At 38.9% G+C, this 25,903-nt stretch overlaps 1 protein-coding gene across 4 annotated transcripts in view; it reads right to left on the bottom strand.

Moving 5' to 3' along the window:
* Nucleotides 1-25,903, bottom strand: part of LOC128686671 (unconventional myosin-IXb) — an 857,686-nt gene that overhangs the window by 242,450 nt on the left and 589,333 nt on the right. For all 4 annotated transcript variants that reach the window (XR_011391908.1, XM_070084324.1, XM_070084325.1 and 1 more), the window contains one exon: nucleotides 16,416-16,575. Coding sequence is in view for 3 of the 4 variants with exons in the window: in XM_070084324.1 (XP_069940425.1) it covers nucleotides 16,416-16,575 (160 nt within the window). In the remaining variant the exon portion in view is untranslated. The remainder of the gene's footprint in view (nucleotides 1-16,415; nucleotides 16,576-25,903) is intronic.

The following is a 25,903-nucleotide window of genomic DNA, read 5'->3' as shown; positions in this document are numbered from 1 at the left end:
TAGAAGGGGAATCCCCTTCCATTATGACTTGAGGTGTCAAGTCCTTTTCCGGGGTTACTTCCCTTCTTCTTTTAATGCTACTAGGACCAGCTTGAGAGTCACTGGACCTCTGTCGCACAACATATCTGTCCATAGAGGCCTGTACCTCTCGTTCCTTTATGACTTTCCTAAAGTGGTTCACAACATTGTCAGTGTAATAGTCACCAGCACGGCTTGCAACAGCTGAGTGAGGGTGATTTTCATCAAAAAAGGTTTGCACTTTAAGCCACATTGCACACATTTCCTTAATCTTTGAAGTAGGCAACTTCTTCAATTTCTCTATCCCCTCCTCTTAAGCAGTTTCCTCAGGTGTGGCCTCTTACTGTTGAAGATGATCTAGCAGCTAATCAGTGGTTAGTTCTTCATTGTCCTCCTCCACCAACTCTTCCACATCCTCCCCACTAACCTCACCAATATGAGCACTAGTTCCAGGCATTTTTTCCTGTTCACCTGGGTGTTAGTCAACTGTTGTGGGTCGCATCCTGGGGGACAAGATTAAGGACCCCAATGGAAATAAGTTAGACAGTCCTCGATGATGCACTGACTTTCTTGGGTTATCCTGGGTGGCTAACCCTCCGGGGTTAATCGTTTCTCGGTAATTGTTTCACGTTAAGCCACACCAACAACACTCTCTCCACATCTTCGAGTAATACAGCTGATGGTGGTGCAGCAACAACAGCATCTGACTGTGGTGCAGCAACAGCTGACCATGGTGCAGCAGCAGCTGTGGTGGTGCAGCAGCAGCTGTGGTGGTGCAGCAGCAGCTGTGGTGCCACAACAGCTGACCATGGTACAGCAGCAGCTGTGGTGCAGCAGCAGCAGCTGTGGTGCAGCAACAGCTGACCATGGTGCAGCAGCAGCTGTGGTGCAGCAGCAGCTGTGGTGCAGCAACAGCTGACTGGTCCAATAACAGCTGACCGTGGTGCAGCAGCAGCTGACTGTGGTACGATAGTATTTATCACCCTTTTTACCACAGGGTTGGCACTAGAAGCTTTCTTTGGGCCCATGGTGGCTTATTTAGCAGTTACAAGCACTATAAATAATGGAATAATACAAAATGTATCGAATGTATGCATGCAACCGGCCACCCTGGCTTGTAAACAATAACAGCAAGGCAGGCGCTCAGGCTGGATGGACAGGTTCGGGACGAGTCATGTTCAGAAACAGCTGATGGTGGTGAAACAGCAGCTGACCGTGGTGCAGCAGCAGCTGGCTGAACCAGCAGCAGCTGACTGGTCCAGCAACAGCTGACTGACCCAGCAACAGCTGATTGGTCCAGCAACAGCTGACCGATCCAGCAACAGCTGACTGGTCCAGCAACAGCTGAACGTGGTGCAGCAGCAGCTGACTGATCCAGCAACAGCTGACTGATCCAGCAACAGCTGACTGGTCCAGCAACAGCTGATCGTGGTGCAGCAGCAGCTGACTGATCCAGCAACAGCTGACTGGTCCAGCAACAGCTGATCATGGTGCAGCAGCAGCTGACTGATCCAGCAACAGCTGACTGGCCCAGCAACAGCTGAACGTGGTGAAGCAGCAGCTGAACGTGGTGAAGGAGCAGCTGACTGGTCCAGCAACAGCTGATCGTAGTGCAGCAGCAGCTGACTGATCCAGCAACAGCTGACTGGTCCAGCAACAGCTGACCGTGGTGCAGCAACAGCTGACCGTGGTGCAGCAGCAGCTGACTGTGGAATGATAGTTTTTCTCACCCTTTTTACCACAGGGTTAGCACTAGAAGCTTTCTTGGGGCCCATGGTCACTTATTTTGCAGATGAAATCACCAAAAACGCTGTAATAATATGAAATGTTCCAATTGTATGCTTGGATGTTACCGCGGAGGCTGGCTTGTAAACAATGCCACCTGCGGAACATGTGAGGCTGGCTCAGGCCGCACATTAGACACGTCTCGGACAAATAGCATTGAGCGAGTTTTTTAGTGGTATGCGAGGCAAATTTTTAGTGATAAAATGTATCGGTATGCGGATTTAACGTTATGTGATGCCAACGGTATGCGAGGGTCCACTGTATTACTAAGATATGTATTTTCTTATATCCCTCAGAAACCTAAATTTATCAACTTCTAACCAATGTTGTACATTCTTACTTGGTTTGATATTATTAGTATCCAATTTACATATCAATTGTTGGAACCTGCCCTGCACTTGTATGAAGTATACAGGTGAAGACATCATTCAAGAGACAGGAGATTCACAGCTCTCAAATTATCTTCCTATGTAAGATTCCTTATAAAGTAAAATAATTTTTGTCATCTTAATCTGTATGTTCTCCAATACATTAATATTCATTCTGTAGTATAAACACCAGACCTAAGCTCCATAATTTAAGTGATGCCTTATTGATGATATATAAACCTGTATAATAACCTTTCGACACCTGTTACTTATGATTCTTCACATCAATCAAATTACATGTTTTGCTTGCTTTGTGTGGTTTTGCTTTGTGCAAATTTACTTATGTGCCGCAATGCCATTTCTATCAGTAATCTACAATATGTGCTAAGTATTCACTCTTGAGCAATTATCCAAGACCAGCCCACTTGAATTTTATAATAACATCCGAGGGTTGAAGAGGGACTGCTGAAGTGGTTTGGGTATACAGAGAGGATGGAGAGGGATAAGTTGACAAGGAGAGTACAGTGGTCCCCCGCTTTTCGTAGTTCCCAGCAATCGTAAATTTCGCCAATCATAGGGGTATTTTCGTATAAACATGGATTCGCTTTTCATAGGTTGACTCGCGAGTCGTAGTTCATCCGGGACTCGTACCCATGGCGTGAGCCGAGGCAGCAGCTAGTCTGGCATTGTTTACAAGTGAGCGAAGGTCCCCTCACGTGCTCCAGCGAAATATTTCATAATATTCCATTTATTTTAGTGCTTGCAAGTACTAAATAAGCTACCAAGGCTCCAAAGAAAGCTCCTAGTGCCAAGCCTGTGGTGAAGAAGGTGAGAAATACGATTGAATTTAAGAAAACCATCATTGAACAATATGAAAGTGGTACAAGTGTGGCCAAACTGTCCAGGATGTATAAGAAACCCTACACAACCTTATGTTCCACAGTGGCCAAGAAAACGGAAATAAAGGACGCTGTTGTTGCAAATGGAGTAACTATGCTGACAAAAATGAGATCACCAGTACTGGAAGAGGTTGGGAAGTTATTATTGATGTGGATAAATGAGAAACAATTAGCAGGAGATACTCTTATGACTTCGATTATTTGTGAAAAGGCCAGGAAGTTGCATGAAGATTTGGTAAAGAAATTGCCTGCAAATAGTGGTGATGTGAGTGAAATTAAGGCCAGCAAAGGCTGGTTTGAGAGATTCAAGAACCGTACTGGCATACACAGTGTGGTAAGGCATGGTGAGGCTGCCAGTTCGGACCACAAGGCGGCAGAAATTTTTTTTTTTTTTTTTTTCAACAAGTTGGTCGTCTCCCACTGAGGCAGGGTGACCCAAAAAAGAAAGAAAATCCCAAAAAAGAAAATACTTTCATCATTCAACACTTTCACCACATTCACACATTATCACTGCTTTTGCAGAGGTGCTCAGAATACAACAGTTTAGAAGCATATACGTATAAAGATACACAACATATCCCTCCAAACTGCCAATATCAATATGTGCATGAATTCCAGGAGTACATAGAGGCTGAAGGACTGAAACCTGAACAAGTGTTCAATTGTGATAAAACAGGCCTCTTTTGGAAGAAAATGTCAAAGAGGACCTTCATTACACAAGAGGAAAAGGCAATGCCAGGATACAAGCCTATGAAAGACAGGCTGACACTAATGTTCTGTGCTAATACTAGTGAGGATTTCAAAGTGAAGCCATTACTAGTGTACCATTCTGAAAATCCCAGAGTGTTCAGGAAAAACAATGTTATGAAGAGTAAATTGTGTGTGTTTTGGAAATCTAATAGTAAGGCATGGGTCATGAGGGAAATTTTCGTCGAGTGGTTCAATGAAGTGTTTGGCTCTAGTGTGAAGGAGTATCTCCTGGAAAGAAATTGGATCTCAAGTGCCTGCTAGTAATGGACAATGCACCTGCTCATCCTCCAAACTTGGATGACCTAATTTTCAAGGAGTTTGGGTTCATCACAGTAAAGTTCTTGCCCCCGAATACCACTCCTCTCCTACAATCCATGGACCAGCAGGTTATTGCAAACTTCAAAAAACTCTACACAAAAGCAATGTTTCACAGGTGCTTGACTGTGACCACAGACACTCACTTGACCCTAAGGAAATTTTGGAGAGAACACTTCAGCATCCTCCATTGCATAACCCTTATAGGTATGGCTTGGGAGGGAGTGACTACCAGGAATTTGAACTCTGCCTGGAGAAAACTGTGGCCAGATTGTGTCGACAAGTGGGATTTTGAAGGATTTGGGACTGACCCTAATGAGCCTATGTCTGTTGTAAAATCAATTGTGGCACTGGGGAGTTCCATGGGGTTGGATGTGAGTTTGGAGGATGTGAAAGAATTGGTGGAAGACCACAATGAAGAGCTCACCACTGAGGAGCTGCAAGAGCTTCAGCAGGAGGAGCAACACATCGCCGTCCTGCCAAGTGAGTGTAAAACAAAAGCCTGTAATTGTTTTACATGATGGTAGGATTGCTGGTGTCCCTTTTTCTGTCTCATAAACATGCAAGATTTCAGGTACGTCTTGCTACTTCTACTTACACTTAGGTCACACTACACATACATGTACAAGCACATATATACACACCCCTCTGGGTTTTCTTCTATTTTCTTTCTAGTTCTTATTCTTGTTTATTTCCTCTTATCTCCATGGGGAAGTGGAACAGAATTCTTCCTCCGTAAGCCATGCGTGTTGTAAGAGGCAACTAAAATGCCGGGAGCAAGGGGCTAGTAACCTCTTCTCCTGTATATATTACTAAATGTAAAAGGAGAAACTTTCGTTTTTCCTTTTGGGCCACCCCGCCTCGGTGGGATACGGCCGGTGTGTTGAAAGAAAGAAATATATATATATATATATATATATATATATATATATATATATTTTTCAACAAGTTGGCCGTCTCCCACCGAGGCAGGGTGACCCAAAAAAGAAAGAAAATCCCCAAAAAGAAAATGCTTTCATCATCATTCAACACTTTCACCACACTCACACATAATCACTGTTTTTGCAGAGTTGCTCAGAATACAACAGTTTAGAAGTATATGCTTGTACATGTATGTGTAGTGTGACCTAGGTGTAAGAAGTAGTAGCAAGACGTACCGGAAATCTTGCACGTTTCTTTCTTCTTTCTTTCAACACACCGGCCGTATCCCACCAAGGCGGGGTGGCCCAAAAGGAAAAACGAAAGTTTCTCCTTTCAAATTTAGTAATATATACAGGAGAAGGGGTTACTAGCCCCTTGCTCCCGGCATTTTAGTCGCCTCTTACAACACGCATGGCTTACGGAGGAAGAATTCTGTTCCACTTCCCCATGGAGATAAGAGGAAATAAACAAGAACAAGAACTAGAAAGAAAATAGAAGAAAACCAAGAGGGGTATGTATATATACGCTTGTACATGTATGTGTAGTGTGACCTAAGTGTAAGTAGAAGTAGCAAGACGTACCTGAAATCTTGCATGTTTATGAGACAGAAAAACGGACACCAGCAATCCTACCATCATGTAAAACAATTACAGGCTTTCGTTTTACACTCACTTGGCAGGATGGTAGTACTTCCCTGGGTGGTTGCTGTCTACCAACCTACTACCTAGGAAAAAAGAGGTATTATCATGAAACAAACAGGGGTGTTAGCTAGTTAAGGTTACCAATGATAACAACAATATGCATTCAGGGAAAAAACTGAAAGTGGAGGGATGTTAACTGAGAAGTCCTACTAACCCTTTCACTGTCCAGGCCTCCAAAATGAAACTTGCTCTCAATGTCCAAAAAGTAAAAACAAAATCTTCTGAAATGGTAGACAATCTTTTCCTGAAGATAATGACACCAAAAGTACAAAATTTGATGGAAAACTTACAAAATTACGCCAGGGCAAAGTTAGTGGTTTCAGCGCAATTTATGGACTGGCGATTTTGCCCACTTTCTTAGCTATTTCCATGTATCAGTTGAGCATAAGAACCCTCCCATTCAACTACCCTATAAAGTGATCAGAACTCAGTAATTTTGCCAATTTCACAAAAAATTAAAAAAATATTACAGTGGAACCTTTACTTGCGAGCGCATCCATGCGAGAGATTTTCCAAATACGAGCAGTCAATCGGTCAATTTTTTGCTTCCATATGTGAGCAAAATTTCCACAAGTGAGCAGACCTCAAGGCAGGTTCCTTGACACTGGTGAGGGGCTCTTGCTCTTGATCTAGGGAATTGTATCTCATTTGTTTGTTGGACTATCTTATTGAAACTTGGGCAATGTATGATGGAAAGATGCTTCTTAACATAATAATAATAATAATAATAATATCTCCATGGGGAAGTGGAACAGAATTCTTCCTCCGTAAGCCATGCGTGTTGTAAGAGGCGACTAAAATGCCAGGAGCAAGGGGCTAGTAACCCCTTCTCCCGTATAAATTACTAAATTTAAAAAGAGAAACTTTCGTTTTTCTTTTTGGGCCACCCTGCCTTGGTGGGATACGGCCGGTTTGTTGAAAAAAAAAAAAATAATAATAATAATAATAATAATAATAATAATCATATGTATAATAATACTAATACATAGAATAACAGTATAATAATATAATACAATAATAATAATAATAATAATAATAATAATAATATGTATAATAATAATACTTTTTTTTTTTCAACAAGTCGGCCGTCTCCCACTGAGGCAGGGTGACCCAAAAAAGAAAATCCCCAAAAAGAAAATACTTTCATCATCATTCAACACTTTCACCACACTCACACATTATCACTGTTTTTGCAGAGGTGCTCAGAATACAACAGTTTAGAAGCATATACATATAAAGATACACAACATATAATAATAATGTACTACATAATAATAATTATAATAACAGATGACTTCAAAAGGCTGTCACTAGATGGCAGTGTTTACCACAACAAAGAGGGAGCGGTTGTGGTCGCCTCCACCTGTTACATAATGACACATTTTATGCATTCTAGAGTATATATCAGGTTTCTATGTTATTTATATTGTTTATTATTTCATATTACATGAACTGGGATAGATAAATAAGCCAAAGAGTTGATGATAGCAAAATACTCAAGGAGTATTTTGTCCTGTCTCCAGACAAACTCTTGTCGGGTGTTAATGTTGCAGTTTAAAAACTGTAGTGTAAAGCACCCTTCTGGCAAGACAGTGATGGAGTGAATGATGGTGAAAGTTTTTCTTTTTCGGGCCACCCTGCCTTGGTGGGAATCGGCAAGTGTGTTAATAATAATAATAAATATTTTATTCATTCCAGAGTATATATCAGATTTCTATGTTATTTATATTGTTTGTTATGTCATATTAGATGAACTATGATAGATAAATAAGCCATAGAGTTGACATTAGCGAAATTATTGAAGTACAGAATTCCACTGGAACTGACTAATTGCATTTCAATTAATTTAACACTTTCAGGGTTTTGGCGGTACTAGTACGGCTTACGCACCAGGGTCCATGACGTACCAGTACTCATAAATTTTAGCGCCTTCAAATCTAGTGAGAGAAAGCTGGTAGGCCTACTTATGAAAGAATGGGTCTATGTGGTCAGCATGCGCAGTATAAAAAAATTATAAAAAAATCCTGCAGCACACAGTGCGTAATGAGAAAAAAAAAACTTTGACCGTGTATTTGGATTAAAACAGCAACTTTGCACTGTACAGTGGTCCCTCGTTTTTTGTAATTAATCCGTTCCTGGAGCCGTTACTATAAACGAAATTTACGATTTGCGAATCAATTTTCCCCATAAGAAATAATGTAAATACAATTAATCCGTTCCTGACACCCAGAAGTATTAAAACAAAAAAATTTTTTACATGTAATATACATATAGTACAAAAACAATACAATGGGAAATGATGAATAAAACATTAACAGCGTAACACTTACCTTTATTGGAGATTCTTCTTAGTGTATGGGAGACTGGAGGAGAAGAGAGATTGGATTGTTTACAGTTTGGAAGGGGAATCCCCTTCCAGCAACACCTCAGGTACCAATTGCTTCTCTGGGGTTGCTTCTCTTCTCTGTTTCTGAATGCCACTTGGACCACCTTGAGAGTCACTCAAGTCCTGTCTCGCAAAGTAACTGTGGAGAGAGCTCTGTTTCTGGCGTCTCTTTAACACTTCCCTAAAATGGCCCAAGACTTTGTCACTGTATATATTTCTCACCTTCTTTACCACTAAGAGCTTTCTTTGGAGCCATGGTAGCTTATTTAGTACTTGCAAGAACTAAAATGAGTGGAATATTACGAAATATTTGGTAAACAATGCCAGACTGGCTGGGTAGGGAGGCCGCCCCGGCTCACACCGTGCATACGCGTCCCGGACAAACTACTATTCGCGAGTCAACCTATGAAAAGCGAGTCCATGTTTATACGAAAATACCCCTGATTGGCGAAATTTATGATTGCCGAGAACTACGAAAAGCGAGGGACCACTGTATTTTCGTATGGTATTTATTGTTGTATTCTAGTTTTCCTGGTCTCATTGTATAGAATGGAAGACATATTACAGAAATTGAGATGATTTTGACTGATTTTACAATGAAAAGTACCTTGAAATTGAGCTCAAAGTAGCAGAAATGTTCAACTTTTACCAAAGTTCAAAAGTAAACAAATCATGCTAAGCGTCCAATACACGTCAACTGGTGAGTCTAATATTCTTTCACAAGTGCGCCGATATTATTTATACCATTTCTACACTAATGCAGTAGTCTGCATGACAGTAAATCTTCTATTTTTGTGAGAATAAAAATTCAAAATGGAAAGCAAAAGAATGTAAGAGGGGTGTGGGGACGTGACTAATGAACAGAGGAAATGTTATTTTAGTGCCAGGAATGTCTTTCTTGTTTATTCTGGACCCTATTTGGAAATTGGCATCTTTTGAAATTTGTGTGAAATTGGCAAAATTGCTAAATTCTGACCACTGTATTGGATAGTTGAAATCGGTAAATTGGTGGTTCCTTGTCCTCATTCGATAGAAAAAATGGAGTTCTAGCGAAATAGTTAAGATTTTTTGTCTACTAGTACATTGGAATTGCCGAAAATAGGACTCAAATTGGGCAAAATCGCCGATGCGTACACATCGTCGAGACTGCTAACTTGGCAAGAGCATAATTCCGTAAGTTTTCCATCAAATTTCATACTTTTGGTGTCATTATGATCGGGAAAAAGATTCTTTATCTTCTCATGAGAATTTTTTTTTTTTTTTTTTTTTTTAAATTTGGGGGACCCTGAGAACAAGTCTCTGAGAGGGCCTGTGGACCCTGAAAGGGTTAAATGAAGAAAATTGACTATGCAAATGAGCAAATCCAGTTGCGAGGAAGGTCATGGCATGGATTAAACTTGCAAGTAGAGGTTCCACTGTAATTTAAAAATAGAGTCCATAATAAACAACGTAGACATTCCTTGTCCTAAAACAATATTTTCTGTGTTCATTACTCATGTCCCCAGGCCTCTCCTGTATTACACTCTCTTTCCATTTCTAATTCTTATTCACAGAGATATAGAATATTTACTGTATTTCTCAGAAAATAAAATATAACCAAGAAAGATTGGTCATGGTTTACAGAATTCCAATAACTGAATCACACCTACTAATAACCTTGGGTGTTGTAGGGAAGGCCCTTACTTGCCCTCTGGAATATCAGAAAAAATCTAATATTTTCACTCCCCTTTTAAGAGGAAAGTGATACTGACCCCAAGTTTAGTGGCTTTGAGATGGATGTGGCCACAAGTGGTTGAGGAAATATCAAAAACCTCGATAATAACCCATGTACAACATTTGTGCCACATCCTTTCAATTTTGATACCACCGGTAGTGTCATCTTGCCAGAATGTACTATAAACCTATGCCCTAAGTAAAGAGAAACAATTCTGGAACACGTGTAATACGTATTTGGCAGGCCAGCTGGCTGGGTGGGTGGCCGGCTGGCTGACCAGACTGGCTGGCTGGGTGGTTGGCTGATTGACTTTGGCAGTCTCTCTGTCTGTATCTGTCCCTATCCCTATTTCTGTCTATCTCTGTCTCTATCTCACAGGTACACGCAAAAACAGTTATTATACATAGTGTAAATTACCTAGGATTACCCATAAAAATCCAATGTGCATAATAAGCATGACTGGCAAGTAATAAGCATGACAATTAAATAATAAACATAATAAGCATAACTGGCAAGTAATAAACATAATAAGCATGACTGGAAAGTAATACACAATTTCAATTGATCAAGAATCAGATGTGACGACTCTGCATCATGTGTAATACCTGTTGGTTCATGAGCAGCTCTCTGAGACAGATACAAGCAGAGAAAGAAAGATAAGCAGAGCTAGACAGTCAGACAGACACATTTATGTGTAACAGTGAAAACAAATAAAGCCACGGTTCCATGGAGCAGTGCTCGATCATCAAGTGTCACTCCACTGCTGCAACGTCAGCAGTAAAGTGACACTTGTCTTACACCATGCTTCAATGAGTTTCATATATACTCCAGCATGTCTAAAACATTGCGGGGACCTATAAATACTTTGAATATATTTCTAGACAATAGTAAATGATCAAGGCAGGTGAAAATGTTCACCTGTCAGTGTGTCTGTGACTATTTGAGTACCTAATATTAGTGTCAGAACAAAGATTGGCTATGAAATCACAAAAACTACTATAAATTGTAATTATCAGAACATAAAAATTATATAAATAAAAAAAAAAGAGGAAAAAAAAAGGTATATCGGCTACACTTCTGCAAGTGACAGGGCTCCATGTTGTCATCAGGTGAGCATCCAGTGCCAACTTCATGGCCTTATATCTCTGTAAGTACTGACCCAAAAATTTCTTTTTTTGTTTTTGTCTTATTACACACAGACAATTGCCCTCTTTATCCCCTTAACTGTCCTAACGCAGATCGACATTCTCTTGCCCAGCGCTCTGAATATTTTGAATAAAAAAAAAAAAATTTCTTATTAAAATAGGGAGAGCATTTTTCTACATTTTTTTTTTCAACAAGTCGGTTGTCTCCCACTGAGGCAGGGTGACCCAAAAAGAAAGAAAATCCCCAAAAAAGAAAATACTTTCATCATTCAACACTTTCACCTCATACATAATCACTGTCTTTGCAGAGGCATCAGATACGACAGTTTAGAAGTCCTTCCAAACTGTCAATATCCCAGATCCCTCCTTTAAAGTGAAGGCATTGTATTTTCCATTTCCAGGATTCAAGTCCAGCTAAATCTATAATAACCTGTTTCCCTGAATCCCTTCACTAAATATTACCCTGCTCACACTTCAACAGCTCATCAAGTCCCAAAAACCATTCGTCTCCATTTACTCCTATCTAACATGCTCACACACACTTGCTGGAAGTCCGAGCCCCTCACCAACAAAACCTTCTTTACCCCCTCCCTCCAACCTTTTCGAGGATGACCCCTACCCCTCCTTCCTTGCCCTACAGATTTATATGATCTCCAAGTCATTCTACTTTTCAACATGTAATAGAACAAAAAATTTAGGGTCAGTACTTGCTGAGATATAAGACTGTGAAGTTGGTGCTGGATGCTCACCTGACTGCAACATGGAGTACTGCCGCTTGCAGAAGGGTTGCCGATATACTTTTTTTTCTCTTTGTTTTTAATTTATATAGTTTTCATGTCCTGATAATTACAATTTGTAGTAGTTCTGTGATTTCATAGTTAATTTTTGTTCTGACACTAATATTAGGTATTGAAATAGTACTTAGTCACAAACACACCAACAGGCAAACATTTTTACCTGCCTTGGTCACACACTTTTGTCTAGAAATATATATACAGTAGGGCTCCACTTATACGACAGGTTAAGTTCCAGGCTACCGCCGTCAAGTGGAACACCCTTTTTTTCCCCTTATAAATGCATACAAATACTACTAGATAACAAGTTTACACTAACATATATTAAGTTAGCAATAGAACTAGGCATCAAAAAACAATAAAAAAGTACAATACACACATAGTGCACTCATTACTTACACTAAAATATTTATAGTCTTAATCTAAGGTGAGACAAGTAGTATTTATGGTAAGAAATCAAGTGTGGTGTGTATGGTAGTCAGCCGGGCTACCATACCAGGCCACCCCACCTACACATAATATTCTATTACATTTAAGCATCCCAGAGCTATAAAATGCATATACAGTTTACTCATTACTTACCTTAAAATATTTGTAGTCTTAACCTAGGGTGAGATGAGTAGTATTTATTGTAAGAAATCAAGTGTGGTACGTATGGTAGTCAGCCGGGCTACCATACCAGGCCATTCCACCCACACATACTATTCTATGATATTTAACTCTTTGAGGGTTTCGGACGTACTAGTACGGCTTACAAGCAGGGGTTTTTGACGTACTAGTACGCATAAATTCTAGCGCCGTCAAATCTCGCGGGAAAAGGCTCGTAGGCCTATATGTGAGAGAATGGGTCTGTGTGGTCAGTGTGGGTGGTAGAAAAAAAAATCTGGGACCCAGTGGTGCATTGTGGGAATGCCATCTTAGTACACAATGTCCATCATGCCTCGCGGTAAGAAGTTCCTCACTCCTTGGCGAATTGGGACACTTTTATTCCCCAGTGACAGTTCTAATACAGATGGTAGTGCCAGTGAAGATGAGTTTCAAGGTTTTGGTGAGGGTTTGACCGAAACTAATGACCATAATATCGGTAATAGTGAGGAAAACCCAGACGACCCTCAGCCTTCCACCTCTGGTGCTGGGCCGTCTTGTTCACGTTCAGTTGTACCAGAATCAAAGAGGAAACTCCTATTTTCCCAAATCCCAGACTCAGATGTGAGCATTTGTGATGATAGTGATAGTGATTATGAACTACAAGCTCTTGAAAACAGTTCCAGTAGTGATAGTGAAGTGGAATATTCCCCAGTGAAGTGTCAGTATATACGACGATATATGCGCTCTGGTAGTGTGCCATATGCTATTCCAAGGGGAAGGAGTACATCTCGGAGTACATCCCGTGGCTGTACAACAGGAACAGACAGTGAAAATGACGATGATAGTGTTTCAATTGGGATGGAAAATGTGCATGGTGATGGAGTGGTGGTGCCGGCCGTGAGGCACCAGCAGTGGGCCATGCTGCCACCCACGCCGCTGCCTCATCCGATCTACAACGAAGGCCACCATCCCCCACCCACTCACCACACCAGCCTCCACAACCACAACCTCCACAACCACAACCACCTGCCATCGTCCAGTACCCACCAGCAGACCGCACCTGGGATTGGCAGGAAGCTGTCAGTTTTGTTCCAAATGCCCACCAGTTTGATGACAGCCAAAGTGGAATACGGCCATCTTGTACACTTGGGAACAATGCCAGTGAACTGGAATGTTTCAAGTTATTCTTTGACGAACCCCTGATTGAAAGTATTGTCATGGAAAGCAACACATACTACGAGTACACCATGGCAAACACAATACTTTTACCAAAATCACGTCTACACCAGCGGAAGGAGGCAACTGTGGCTGAGATGTATCTTTTCTTTTCCACAATAATGCTTATGCCACATGTGTGTAAGCACAAAGGGAAATCATACGGGTCAACAGACCACCTGACTGCAACCCCAGGTTTCAGTGATATAATGCCAGTGAATCGATTTGTGCTAATGTTACGTATGCTTCACTTCTCAGACAAAACCAGGCCTGACAGAAACGACAGGTTATATAAAATTAGGAATGTGTTTGTGTATCCGAAAGAGAAATTCAATAAGTATTTTTATCCCTTCAGGAAGCTTGTAATTGACGAGTCTTTGATTCTGTTTAAAGGAAGACTCTCTTTCAAACAGTACATACCAAGCACGAGGAAACGCTTTGGTATAAAGTTGTTTGTGCTTTGTGATTGTTACAGTGGTCTGGTATTGGATATTATTGTGTACACGGGAAGTTATGCATTGCAAAACACCAGGAAGTTATTGGGCATCTCTGGTGATGTGGTTAGAACAATGATTGAACCATACCTTGGTAAGGGGCAAATATTATATACTGATAACTGGTACACAAGCCCCTCACTCAGTGATTTTTTGTGAGTGAACATGACAGATGTGTGTGGCACAGTGAGTGTAAATTGGAATCATATGCCCAGGTTTGACGCTGGCACTCGTAGAGGTGAGGTGCAGGAATTTGCTGCCAATGACACCATGGCATTTCGGTGGCATGACAAACGAGATATCACACTGTTGTCATCAGTTTACCCTAATGAAATGGCAGACACTGGCAGGCACCATAGAGAAAGCAATGAACCCATTCTAAAACCTGCAGCTGTGATTGAATACACCTTCAATATGCGTTCAGTGGACAAATGTGACATGCAGATTGGGTTTGCTGATTGTGTTTGCAAGAGTTGTAAGTGGTACATAAAACTCTTTTTCCATCTTCTGGACATTTCCATGCTCAATGCTTATAATATGTATAAGATGAGGACCAGAAACAAACCACAATACGGCGAATTCTGTTTGTGTGTCATCAGACAAATAGTATTCAAGTACGTAGGAAGAACACCTGCAATAGACCGCCCACCAAATTATCAACAACTACCTTCTCGTCTGAAGCATGGTGATCACTTCCTGGTAAAACTGCCTGCTACTGCTTTCAAGAAAAAGGCTCAGAAGAGGTGTTATGTCTGCGCACATACAAAAAAAACGCCCACAACAACGCAGAGACACTCGTTTTATGTGTGAGGAATGTAAAACACCACTGTGCATGACACCATGTTTCAAAGACTTTCACAGGCTGCAGAACTTCTAGAAACATTCCCTGTGACTGTATATGTGTATATAAAATATAGAAAAATAGTAATAAACAACATTTCATATCGTTTGTTTGTGTAAATATTGTCTATAAACAAAACAATGACAACAGTGTTTACGCCCTTATTGTGTAGTATTGAAAAAGAAAAAACTTACAAAATACTGATCATATTGGTCTCACAGGCCATAAAAGTTACTTGGAAAAAAAAAAATAAAAAAATAATAGAAATTAGTACAGTGGACCCCCGGTTAACGATATTTTTTCACTCCAGAAGTATGTTCAGGTGCCAGTACTGACCGAATTTGTTCCCATAAGAAATATTGTGAAGTAGATTAGTCCATTTCAGACCCCCAAACATACACGTACAAATGCACTTACATAAATACACTTACATAATTGGTCACATTCGGAGGTAATCTTTATGCGGGGGTCCACTGTATATAAGAAAGTAAATAAAAGAATACCAGGAGACGGCAATATGTTGCCATATTGTCCCCTTTTTTAATCAACTTCATGCCTCCATATCTCGGTAAGTATTGATGGTAAAAATTTTTTGTTTAGCCTATAATATTTAGAAAAAAAAAAAACTTTTTTTATAAGAAAAAATAATTTTTTTTTTTTTAAATTTGGCCGACCCTGAGAACGAGTCTCTGAGAGGACCTGTCGACCCTCAAAGGGTTAAGGTAATATACAACATTTAAACCACTCCAAAGAGATTATTATTATTATTATGCTTATCGCATCTTCAACACTAGTGAGACACTGTCAGTGATTTTATTATATACTTGCATGCCAGCACAGTGTGTAAGTTCATTTAGGTACAGGTACACATAAGTACAATTATCAGAGTACAGTGGAACCTCAAATATTGAACTGCTCCAACCTCAACCAATTATGTAAGTGCATTTTTGTAAGTGCTTTTATAAGTGTATTTTTGAGGGTCTGAAATGAACTAATCTAATTTACATTATTCCTGATGTGAATAAATTCGTTCAGTAACAGCACTCCAACAGCCGTCTGGAAAAAAGAATGTTCGATATTTGAGGTTCCACTGCATACATAAAATATGCAGTAACTTAAAAACACTTGAAATTTTGGAAAGTTTCCAGATATAATCGAGAGAGACAGAGCTCACAGAGGAAGTTAACAACCAGTGGTGCACGGATGCCATAAAAGCATATCATGGAGCTGTATAAACAAATTTTTGGTCATAATCTGAAATGTCCATATTAGTGAATCACCATAAAGTGAAGCACCGTAAAGTGGGGCCCTGTTATATGTGACTACAGGAATACAGCCTTAGAAATTAAATCTATTTAAGGGTATATGTTTTAGCTCCATGGATTAAATAAAAATTAAATTGCAAGAATGGTATAAACTTATTTTAAAACTGCTCTAACATATATTCACTTACGAAATCCAGTAACTAGTGAGTTACGCACCTGATGGAGTGGATGCAGCCTGACTGGCAAGTGGAACTTTGCTGTAATGGCGGTGTCTGAAAGATCTAGGTTTATGTAGTGGTTTATCCAACTCTGTTGTGCTTGGTGATGCTGGAGGAGATGGCACACCCTGACCTTCTTCACTCTGCCTATTGTACATCTGTTTCAAAAAAAAAAAAAAATATATATATATATATATATATATATATATATATATATATATATATATATATATATATATATATATATATATATATATATATATATATATATATACACACATGTATATATAATCTTTGATTTGAAGTGCAATATTACCAACTTTCAAAAAATTACTTAATAAAGAACAAAATTACATTTTGTGATTTTAACATAAATATAAAACTTAAGAAAAACCCTTTAAGACAAATATATAAAATATTAACTCTTCAAGACATTTACATATAAAAATGGGAATTTTTGTAGATCTTAAATTTGCTGCCAGTTGCTAATTTATGACCCTGCTGAACTATTTGGGTGTCATGTCACTTTGTCACACAAAAGTTGATGCAGTGCATCATGAACAACAATGACTCAACAAGACATGTAAACAAGGCTTGTGACATGTCACTGCATCTGCCAAGTTGAGATTTGTGTATATTTAGCATTGTGAATGTAACATACAGGACAACCTAAGAAAGCCAAAAATGCAACTTATTTTATGTATTGAGAATCAAATGTACAGTGGAACCTCGACTTACGAGTTTAGTCCGTTCCCTGACCTAACTTGTAACTCAATTTGCTTGTATATGAAACCAATTTACCTCAATGAAATTAACTGAAATGCCATTAATCCATTCCAGCAGAATTCCTGCTCTCAGTAGGCAGGACAAAATACTTCAAAATGATGCTAATATCAACTCTATGGCTTATTTATCTATCACAATTCATCTAATATGACATAAACAATATAAATAACAGAAACATGATATATACCCTAGAATGAGTAATACAGTATATGTCATTATTTGATCAGTGATGGTGGTGGCTATTGCCACTCCCACAATGACCATATCTTCCCATTCTTCCACTTCTGAAAATGGAGTGTTTGTGAGGCTAACTGCACTAGATCAATAGTTTCATAAGGAAAACAGTGAAACAATGTATTTATAAATAAGAAATATCATATAAAAACATAAAAGAGAATGTAAAGAAATAAACTGGTTTCATAAAGTGTATGTACATATTTGCCTGGGAGAAGAGATGGAGGGTGGATGGGTGGAAGATAGGCAGAGTGGCGTATGCTGTTAGTGGCCCTCAACCCACAACCCCCACATCACTTTAATTCTTTAATTGCTTTAATTCCATTGGCATCATTTTCTTCTCAGCACTATCCTTTGCACTTCCAGTAAGGCCCCACTTATACGGCAGGTTAGGTTCCAGGCTACCGCCGTAAAGCAGAAATCGCCGTAAAGTGGAACACTCTTTTTTTCCACTAATAAATGTATACAAATACTAGATAACAAGTTTACACCATGAACATTAAAATGGTATACAATACCGACAGGTTGGTAGGTAAGACACATAGGCAACAGTTAGACAACTTTATTCCGAATAAAGTTGCCTAACTGTTGCCTGTGTGTCTTACCTACCAAGTTTACACTAACATATATTAAGTTAGCAATAGAACTAGGCATCAAAAAACAAAAAAAAAGTACAATACACACATAGTGCACTCATTACTTACCTTAAAATATTTATAGTCTTAATCTAGGGTGAGATGAGTAGTATTTATTGTAAGAAATCAAGTGTGGTACGTATGGTGGTTAGCCGAGCTACCATACCAGGCCACCCCACCTACACATAATATTATATTACATTTAAGCATCCGAGAGCAATAAAATGCAGATACAGTTTACTCATTACTTACCTTTAAATATTTGTAGTCCTAATCTAGGGTGAGATGAGTAGTATTTATTGTAAAAAATCAAGTGTGGTATGTATGGTAGTCAGCCGGGCTACCATACCAGGCCAACCCACCCACACATACTATTCTATGATATTTAAGTATCCCAGAGCGATAAAATGTATATACAGTTCACTTATTACTTACCTTAAAATATTTGTAGTCTTAATGTAGGGTCAGGAGTATGTAAATGAGATAAAACGAATAAATGAGAGAGAGAAAGAGTGAGTGCATGAGAGAGGACAGGCGCCGAGTTATGTAAACAAACCAGGCAAACGTAAGTTTTGTAAACAAAGTGTACATGTCTGGTTTGTGTACAAGTTACATCGTCTACAGGTTGTCTCTACATCGATACGGTAGAATAAATAAAGAAGAACACTCCCATTCTCATGTAACATCATTTTGAGAAGAAATGACGCTCTGAGTGAAGGCAATGGAAATAAGTCACACTGTCCGACTTTTTTGGGTTATCCTAGGTTCTCTACACATATGCTGTTATGTATGATAATCTATGTAACTGTATTTGTGTATACCTGAATAAACTTACATACGAAAGGAATAATTTTCTACAGTTACCCCCCCTTAACACATTTTCTCTTATGTTACATTAGAGAAAATGTTATTCTTGGCATCACTTGTAAAAGTTATCTGGCAACCACATCTCATATTTATGTTTATTTATTCTATTGTGGGGTGTATTTATCATCTTTATATGTTATGTATCATGTTTATTATATAATTTTGAAAAAAATATTATCGATGGATTAATGAAAATGTGAATATTAATGTAAAATACGACATTTAATGAGACTCTGTGATTATTATTATTATTATTTCTAATATGGCATCACTTGTGCAAGTTGTCTGCTAACACATCTCATATTTATGTTTATTTATTCTACTGTGGGGTGTATTTATCATATTTATATGTTATGCATCGTGTTTATTATATAATTTTGAAAAAATATCATAGATGGAATAATGAAAATGTGTATATTAACATAATATACGACATTTAAATGAGACTCGGTGATTATTATTATCATTACTAATATGACGTCTGGAGACATAAGACACTCTTACTGATTTTAATGTGTACCTGCACGCCAGCCCAGTATGTAAGTTTATATAGGTACAGGTATACATAAGTATAATTATCAGAGTATATATAAGGGGAATGTATGAGAGTATAGTTTTACCAACGCTCTTATATGGGTGTGAAGCATGGGTGATGAATGTTGCAGCGAGGAGAAGGCTGGAGGCAGTGGAGATGTCATGTCTGAGGGCAATGTGTGGTGTGAATATAATGCAGAAAATTCGTAGTTTGGAAGTTAGGAGGAGGTGCGGGATTACCAAAACTGTTGTCCAGAGGGCTGAGGAAGGGTTGTTGAGGTGGTTCGGACATGTAGAGAGAATGGAGCGAAACAGAGTGACTTCAAGAGTGTATTAGTCTGTAGTGGAAGGAAGGCGGGGTACGGGTCGGCCTAGGAAAGCTTGGAGGGAGGGGGTAAAGGAGGTTTTGTGTGCGAGGGGCTTGGACTTCCAGCAGGCATGCGTGAGCATGTTTGATAGGAGTGAATGGAGACAAATGGTTTTTAATACTTGATATGCTGTTGGAGTGTGAGCAAAGTAACATTTATGAAGGGGTTCAGTGAAACCGGCAGGCCGGACTTGAGTCCTGGAGATGGGAAGTACAGTGCCTGCACTCTGAAGGAGGGGTGTTAATGTTGCGGTTTAAAAACTGTAGTGTAAAGCACCCTTCCGGCAAGACAGTGAGGAGTGAATGATGGTGAGTGTTTTTCTTTTTCGGGCCACCCTGCCTTGGTGGGAATCGGCCAGTGTGATAATAAAATAATAATAATGAAATAACTTTTAAAAACACTTGAAATTTTGGAGTTTCCAGACATAATGGAGAGACTTAGTGCTTATGGATCTCACAGAGAATGTAAACAAACCGGGTGGGGCACGGTGACTGTATTAGAAAGTCAGGTGGGGGGAGCCATATGGCAGAGTTTTGGTCATAATTTGAAATGACCATATTAGCGGAACGCCATAAAGCAAAACGCAGTAAAGCGGGGCCCTACTGTACTTTCTTAGGACCCATGGTTAGAAAAAGAAATTTGGCAAAAATAACTGTACAAAATGCAAGTAAAGCATGAGAGAAGTGCTTCCACTGCTCAGCGGATGTTTTGGCATTTGCTGCGCCAACTAGTGGTGGTGTTCTGAAGCTCATTATTACTATTATTTTTTATTTTTCGGCAAGTCGGCCATCTCCCACCGAGGCAGGGTGACCTAAAAATAAAGAAAATCCCCAAAATGAAAATACTTCATCATTATTCAACACTTTCACCTCACTCATCCATATTCACTGTTTTTGCAGAGGTGCCCAGATACAACAGTTTAGATCTAAAGCATATGTAAAGATATATAACATATCCCTCCAAACTGCCAATATCCTAAACCCCTCCTTTAACCCTTTGAGGGTTTCGGACGTACTAGTACGGCTTACGACCCAGGGTTTTTGAAGTACTAGTACGCCTAAATTCTAGCGCCCTCAAATCTAGTGGGAGAAAGCTGGTAGGCCTCCATATGAAAGAATGGGTCTATGTGGTCAGTGTGCATGGTATAAAAAAAATCCTGCAGCACACAGTGCATAATGAGAAAAAAAAACTTTGACCGTTTTTTTGGAATAAAACAGCGACTTTGCACTGTATTTTCGTATGGTATTTATTGTTGTATTCTAGTTTTCTTGGTCTCATTTTATAGAATGGAAGGCATATCATAGAAATTGAGATGATTTTGACTGGTTTTACAATGAAAAGTATCTTGAAATTGAGCTCAAAATAGCAGAAAAGTCCGATTTTTACCAAAGTTCAAAAGTAAACAAATCATGCCAAGCGTCCAATACACGTCAACTGGTGAGTCTAATATTCTTTTGCAAGTGCGCCAATATGATTCATACCATTTTTTACACTAATGCAGTAGTCTGCATAACAGTAAATCTTCTATTTTTTGTGAGAATAAAAATTCAAAGTGGAAAGCAAAAGAATGTAAGAGGTGACTAATGAACAGAGAAAATGTCATTTTAGTGCCAGGAATGTATTTCTTGTTTGTTCTGGTCCCTATTCGGAAATTGGCATCTTTTGAAATTTGTGAAATTGGCAAAATTGCTAAATTCTGACCACTGTACTGGATAGTTGAAATTGGTAAATGGGTGGTTTCTTGCACTCATTCGATAGAAAAATGGAGTTCTAGCGAAATATTCATGTTTTTTTTTCGACTAGTACAGTGGAACTGGCCGAAAATCGGGCTCAAAGTGGGCAAAATCGCCGATCAGTAAACATCGCCGAGACCGCTAACTTTGCGAGAGCATAATTCCATAAGTTTTCCATCAAATTTCATATTTTTGGTGTCATTATGATCGGGAAAAGATTCTCTATCTTTTCATAAGAAATTTTTTTTTTTTTTAAATTTGGCAGACCCTGAGAATGAGTCTCGGAGAGGGCCTGTCGACCCTCAAAGGGTTAAAGTGCAGGCATTGTACTTCCCATTTCCAGTACTCAAGTCCAGCTATATAAAAATAATCGGTTTCCCTGAATCCCTTCACTAAATATCACCCTGCTCACACTCCAACAGCTCGTCAGCTACGAAAAACCACTCGTCTCCATTTACTCCTATCTAACACGCTCATGCACACTTATTAATTTAGAGAACTGAAGCTTGCTCGCTATTATTATTACTAATTTAGGGAACTGGAGCACAGATCCAATTCCCCAGAACAAGAACCCCTCATCAGCATCAAGGAAACTTGACGCTGGTGAGGGGCTCTTGATCTAGGGAACTGGATCTGTGCTCCAGTTCCCAAAATTAATAATACTACTAATAAAGATAATAATAATAATAATAATAATAATAATAATAATAATAATAATGAGTGAGCTTCAGTACCATAAATAAATATAATAATAATAATAATAATAATAATAATAATAATAATAAATCATAATAATAATAATAATAATAATAATAATAATAATAATAATAATAATAATAATTATAATAGCGTGGACCCTCCCTTTTCGCCTTCAATTCGTTCCAGAGAGTCCAACAAAATATGAAATTGACTAAAACTGAAACCATTTTCCCCGTATGAAATAATGTAAATCCAATTAATCTGTTTCAGACATCCAAAAGTATAAAAAAAAAATACATTTTATAGAGAAAAACTATATTCTACGGCTTTTTTATCTATCACAATTCATCTAATATGACATAATAAACAATATTAATAACATAGGAACATGATATATACACTAGAATGAATAAAATATGTCATTATGTATGTGCGGAGTAAGTGGTGATGATGATGATGTTGGGTTTATAAGGGTCACTGAGAGAAGCAGTACATATTAGTGGTAGGATGGCATCAGCAGAAGCCACCAACACTATTCACACAAACAATGTATGTACATAATTTATAAATAAGACACATTTACACTTTAATTTACAAACAGGATGTTTTTTTTTTTAACTAGTCAGCCGCCTCCCACCGAGGCAGGGTGACCCAAAAAGAAAGAAAATCCCCAAAAAGAAAATACTTTCATCATCATTCAACTCTTTCACCTCACTCACACATAATCACTGTTTTTGCAGAGGTGCTCAGAACACAACAGCTTAGAAGCATATACGTAAAAGATACACAACATATCCCTCCAAACTGCCAATATCCCAAACCCCTCCTTTAGAGTGCAGGTATTGTACTTCCCATTTCCAGGACTCAAGTCTGGTTATATAAAAATAACCGGTTTCCCTGAATCCCTTCACTAAATATTACCCTGCTCACACTCCAACAGATCGTTAGGTCCCAAATACCATTCGTCTCCATTCACTCCTATCGAACACGCTCAAGCACGCCTGCTGGAAGTCCAAGCCCCTTGCCCACAAAACCTCCCTTCCCCTTCATTCCAACCTTTTCGAGGACGACCCCTACCCCGCCTTCCTTTCCCTACAGATTTAAATGCTCTCCATGTCATTCTACTTTGATCCATTCTCTCTAAATGACCAAACCACCTCAACAACCCCTCTTCAGCCCTCTGACTAATACTTTTATTAACTCCACACCTTCTCCTAATTTCCACACCCCGAATTTTCTGCATAATATTTACACCACATAATGCCCTTAGGACATCTCCACTGCCTCCAACTGCCTCCTCGCTGCTGCACTCACAACCCAAGCTTCACACCCATATAAGTGTGTTGGTACTACTATACTTTCATACATTCCCTTCTTTGCCTCCATACATAATGCTTTTGTCTCCACATATACCTCAATGCACCACTCACATTTTTTCCCTCATCAATTCTACGATTAACCTCATCCTTCATAAATCCATCTACCGACATGTCAACTCCCAAGTATATGAAAACATTCACTTCTTCCATACTCCTCCTCCCCAATTTGATATCCAATTTTTCTTTATCTAAATCATTTTATACCCTCATCACCTTACTCTTTTCTATGTACACTTTCAAATTTCTACCTTTACACACACTCCCAAACTCATCCACTAACCTTTGCAATTTTTCTTTAGAATCTCCCATAAGCACAGTATCATCAGCAAAAAGTAACTGTCAATTCCCATTTTGTATTTGATTCCCCATAATTTAATCCCACCCCTCTCCTGAACATCCTAGCATTTACTTCTTTTACAATCCCATCTTTAAATATATTAAACAATCATGGTGACATTACACATCCCTGTCTAAGACCTACTTTTACTGGGAAGTAGTCTCCCTCTCTTCTACACACCCTAACCTGAGCCTCACTATCCTCATAAAAACTCTTTACAGCATTTAGTAACTTCCTACCTATTCCATATACTTTCAACACCTGCCACATTGCTCCCCTATCTACTCTATCATATGCCTTTTCTAAATCAATAAATGCAATAAAAACTTCCCTACCTTTATCTAAGTACTGTTCACATATATGTTTCAATGTAAACACTTGATCTACACATCCCCTACTCACTCTGAAACCTCCTTGCTCATCTGCAATCCTACATTCTGTCTTACCTCTAATTCTTTCAATTACAACCCTACCGTACACTTTTCCTGGTATACTCAGTAAACTTATTCCTCTATAATTTTTACAATCTCTTTTGTCCCCTTTCTCTTTATATAAAGGGACTATACATGCTCTCTGCCAATCCCTAGGTACCTTCCCCTCTTTCATACATTTATTAAACAAAAGTACCAACCACTCCAACAATATATCCCCCCCCTGCTTTTAACATTTCTGTCATGATCCCATCAGTTCCAGCTGCTTTACCCCCTTTCATTCTACCTAATGCCTCACGTACCTCCCCCACACTTACATCCTGCTCTTCGTCACTCCTAAAAGATGGTATACCTCCATGGCCAGTGCTTGAAATTACCGCCTCCCTTTCTTCCTCAACATTTAAAAGTTCCTCAAAATATTGTCGCCATCTACCTAATACCTCTCTCTCCCCATCTACTAACTCCCCTACTCTGTTTTTAACTGACAAATCCATACGTTCCCTAGGTTTCTTAACTTGTTTAACTCACTCCAAATTTTTTTCTTATTTTCATTAAAATTTCTTGACAGTGCCTCTCCCATTCTATCATCTGCTCTCCTTTTGCACTCTCTCACCACTCTCTTCACCTTTCTTTTACTCTCCATATACTCTGATATTCTTATAACACTTCTGCTTTGTAAAAAAACTCTCATAAGCTAACTTTTTCTCTTTAATCACACCCTTTACTTCATCATTCCACCAATCACTCCTCTTTCCTCCTGACCCCACCCTCCTATAACCACAAACTTCTGCCCCACATTCTAATACTGCATTTTTAAAACTCGTGCAACCCTCTTCAACCCCCCCACTACTCATCTTTGCAGTAGCCCACCTTTCTGCCAATAGTTGCTTATATCTCACCCGAACTCCCTCCTCACTTAGTTTATACACTTTCACTTCCCTCCTACTTGTTGTTGCCATTTTCCTCTTGTCCCATCTACCTCTTACTCTAACTGTAGCTACAACTAAATAATGATCCGATATATCAGTTGCCCCTGTATAAACGTGTACATCCTGGAGCCTACCCATCAACCTTTTATCCACCAATACATAATCTAACAAACTACTTTCATTACGTGCTACATGATACCTTGTATATTTATTTATCCTCTTTTTCATAAAATATGTATTACTTATTACCAAATCTCTTTCTACACATAGCTCAATTAAAGGCTCCCCATTTACATTTACCCATGGCACCCAAAATTTACCTACTACTCCCTCCACAACATTTTTACCCACTTTAGCATTGAAATCTCCAACCACAAGTACTCTCACACTTGGTTCAAAACTCCCCACGCATTCACTCAACATTTCCCAAAATCTCTCTCTCTCCTCTACACTTCTCTCTTCACCAGGTGCATATACGCTTACTATAACCCACTTTTCATATCCAACCTTTATTTTACTCCACATAATCCTTGAATTAATACATTTATAGTCCC

This window comes from Cherax quadricarinatus, chromosome 12 (genome assembly GCF_038502225.1).
Source record: "Cherax quadricarinatus isolate ZL_2023a chromosome 12, ASM3850222v1, whole genome shotgun sequence".
NCBI classification, from domain to species: domain Eukaryota; kingdom Metazoa; phylum Arthropoda; class Malacostraca; order Decapoda; family Parastacidae; genus Cherax; species Cherax quadricarinatus.
The sequence above is the reverse complement of the archived record's forward strand: the minus strand, read 5'-3'. Positions and strand labels throughout refer to the sequence as shown.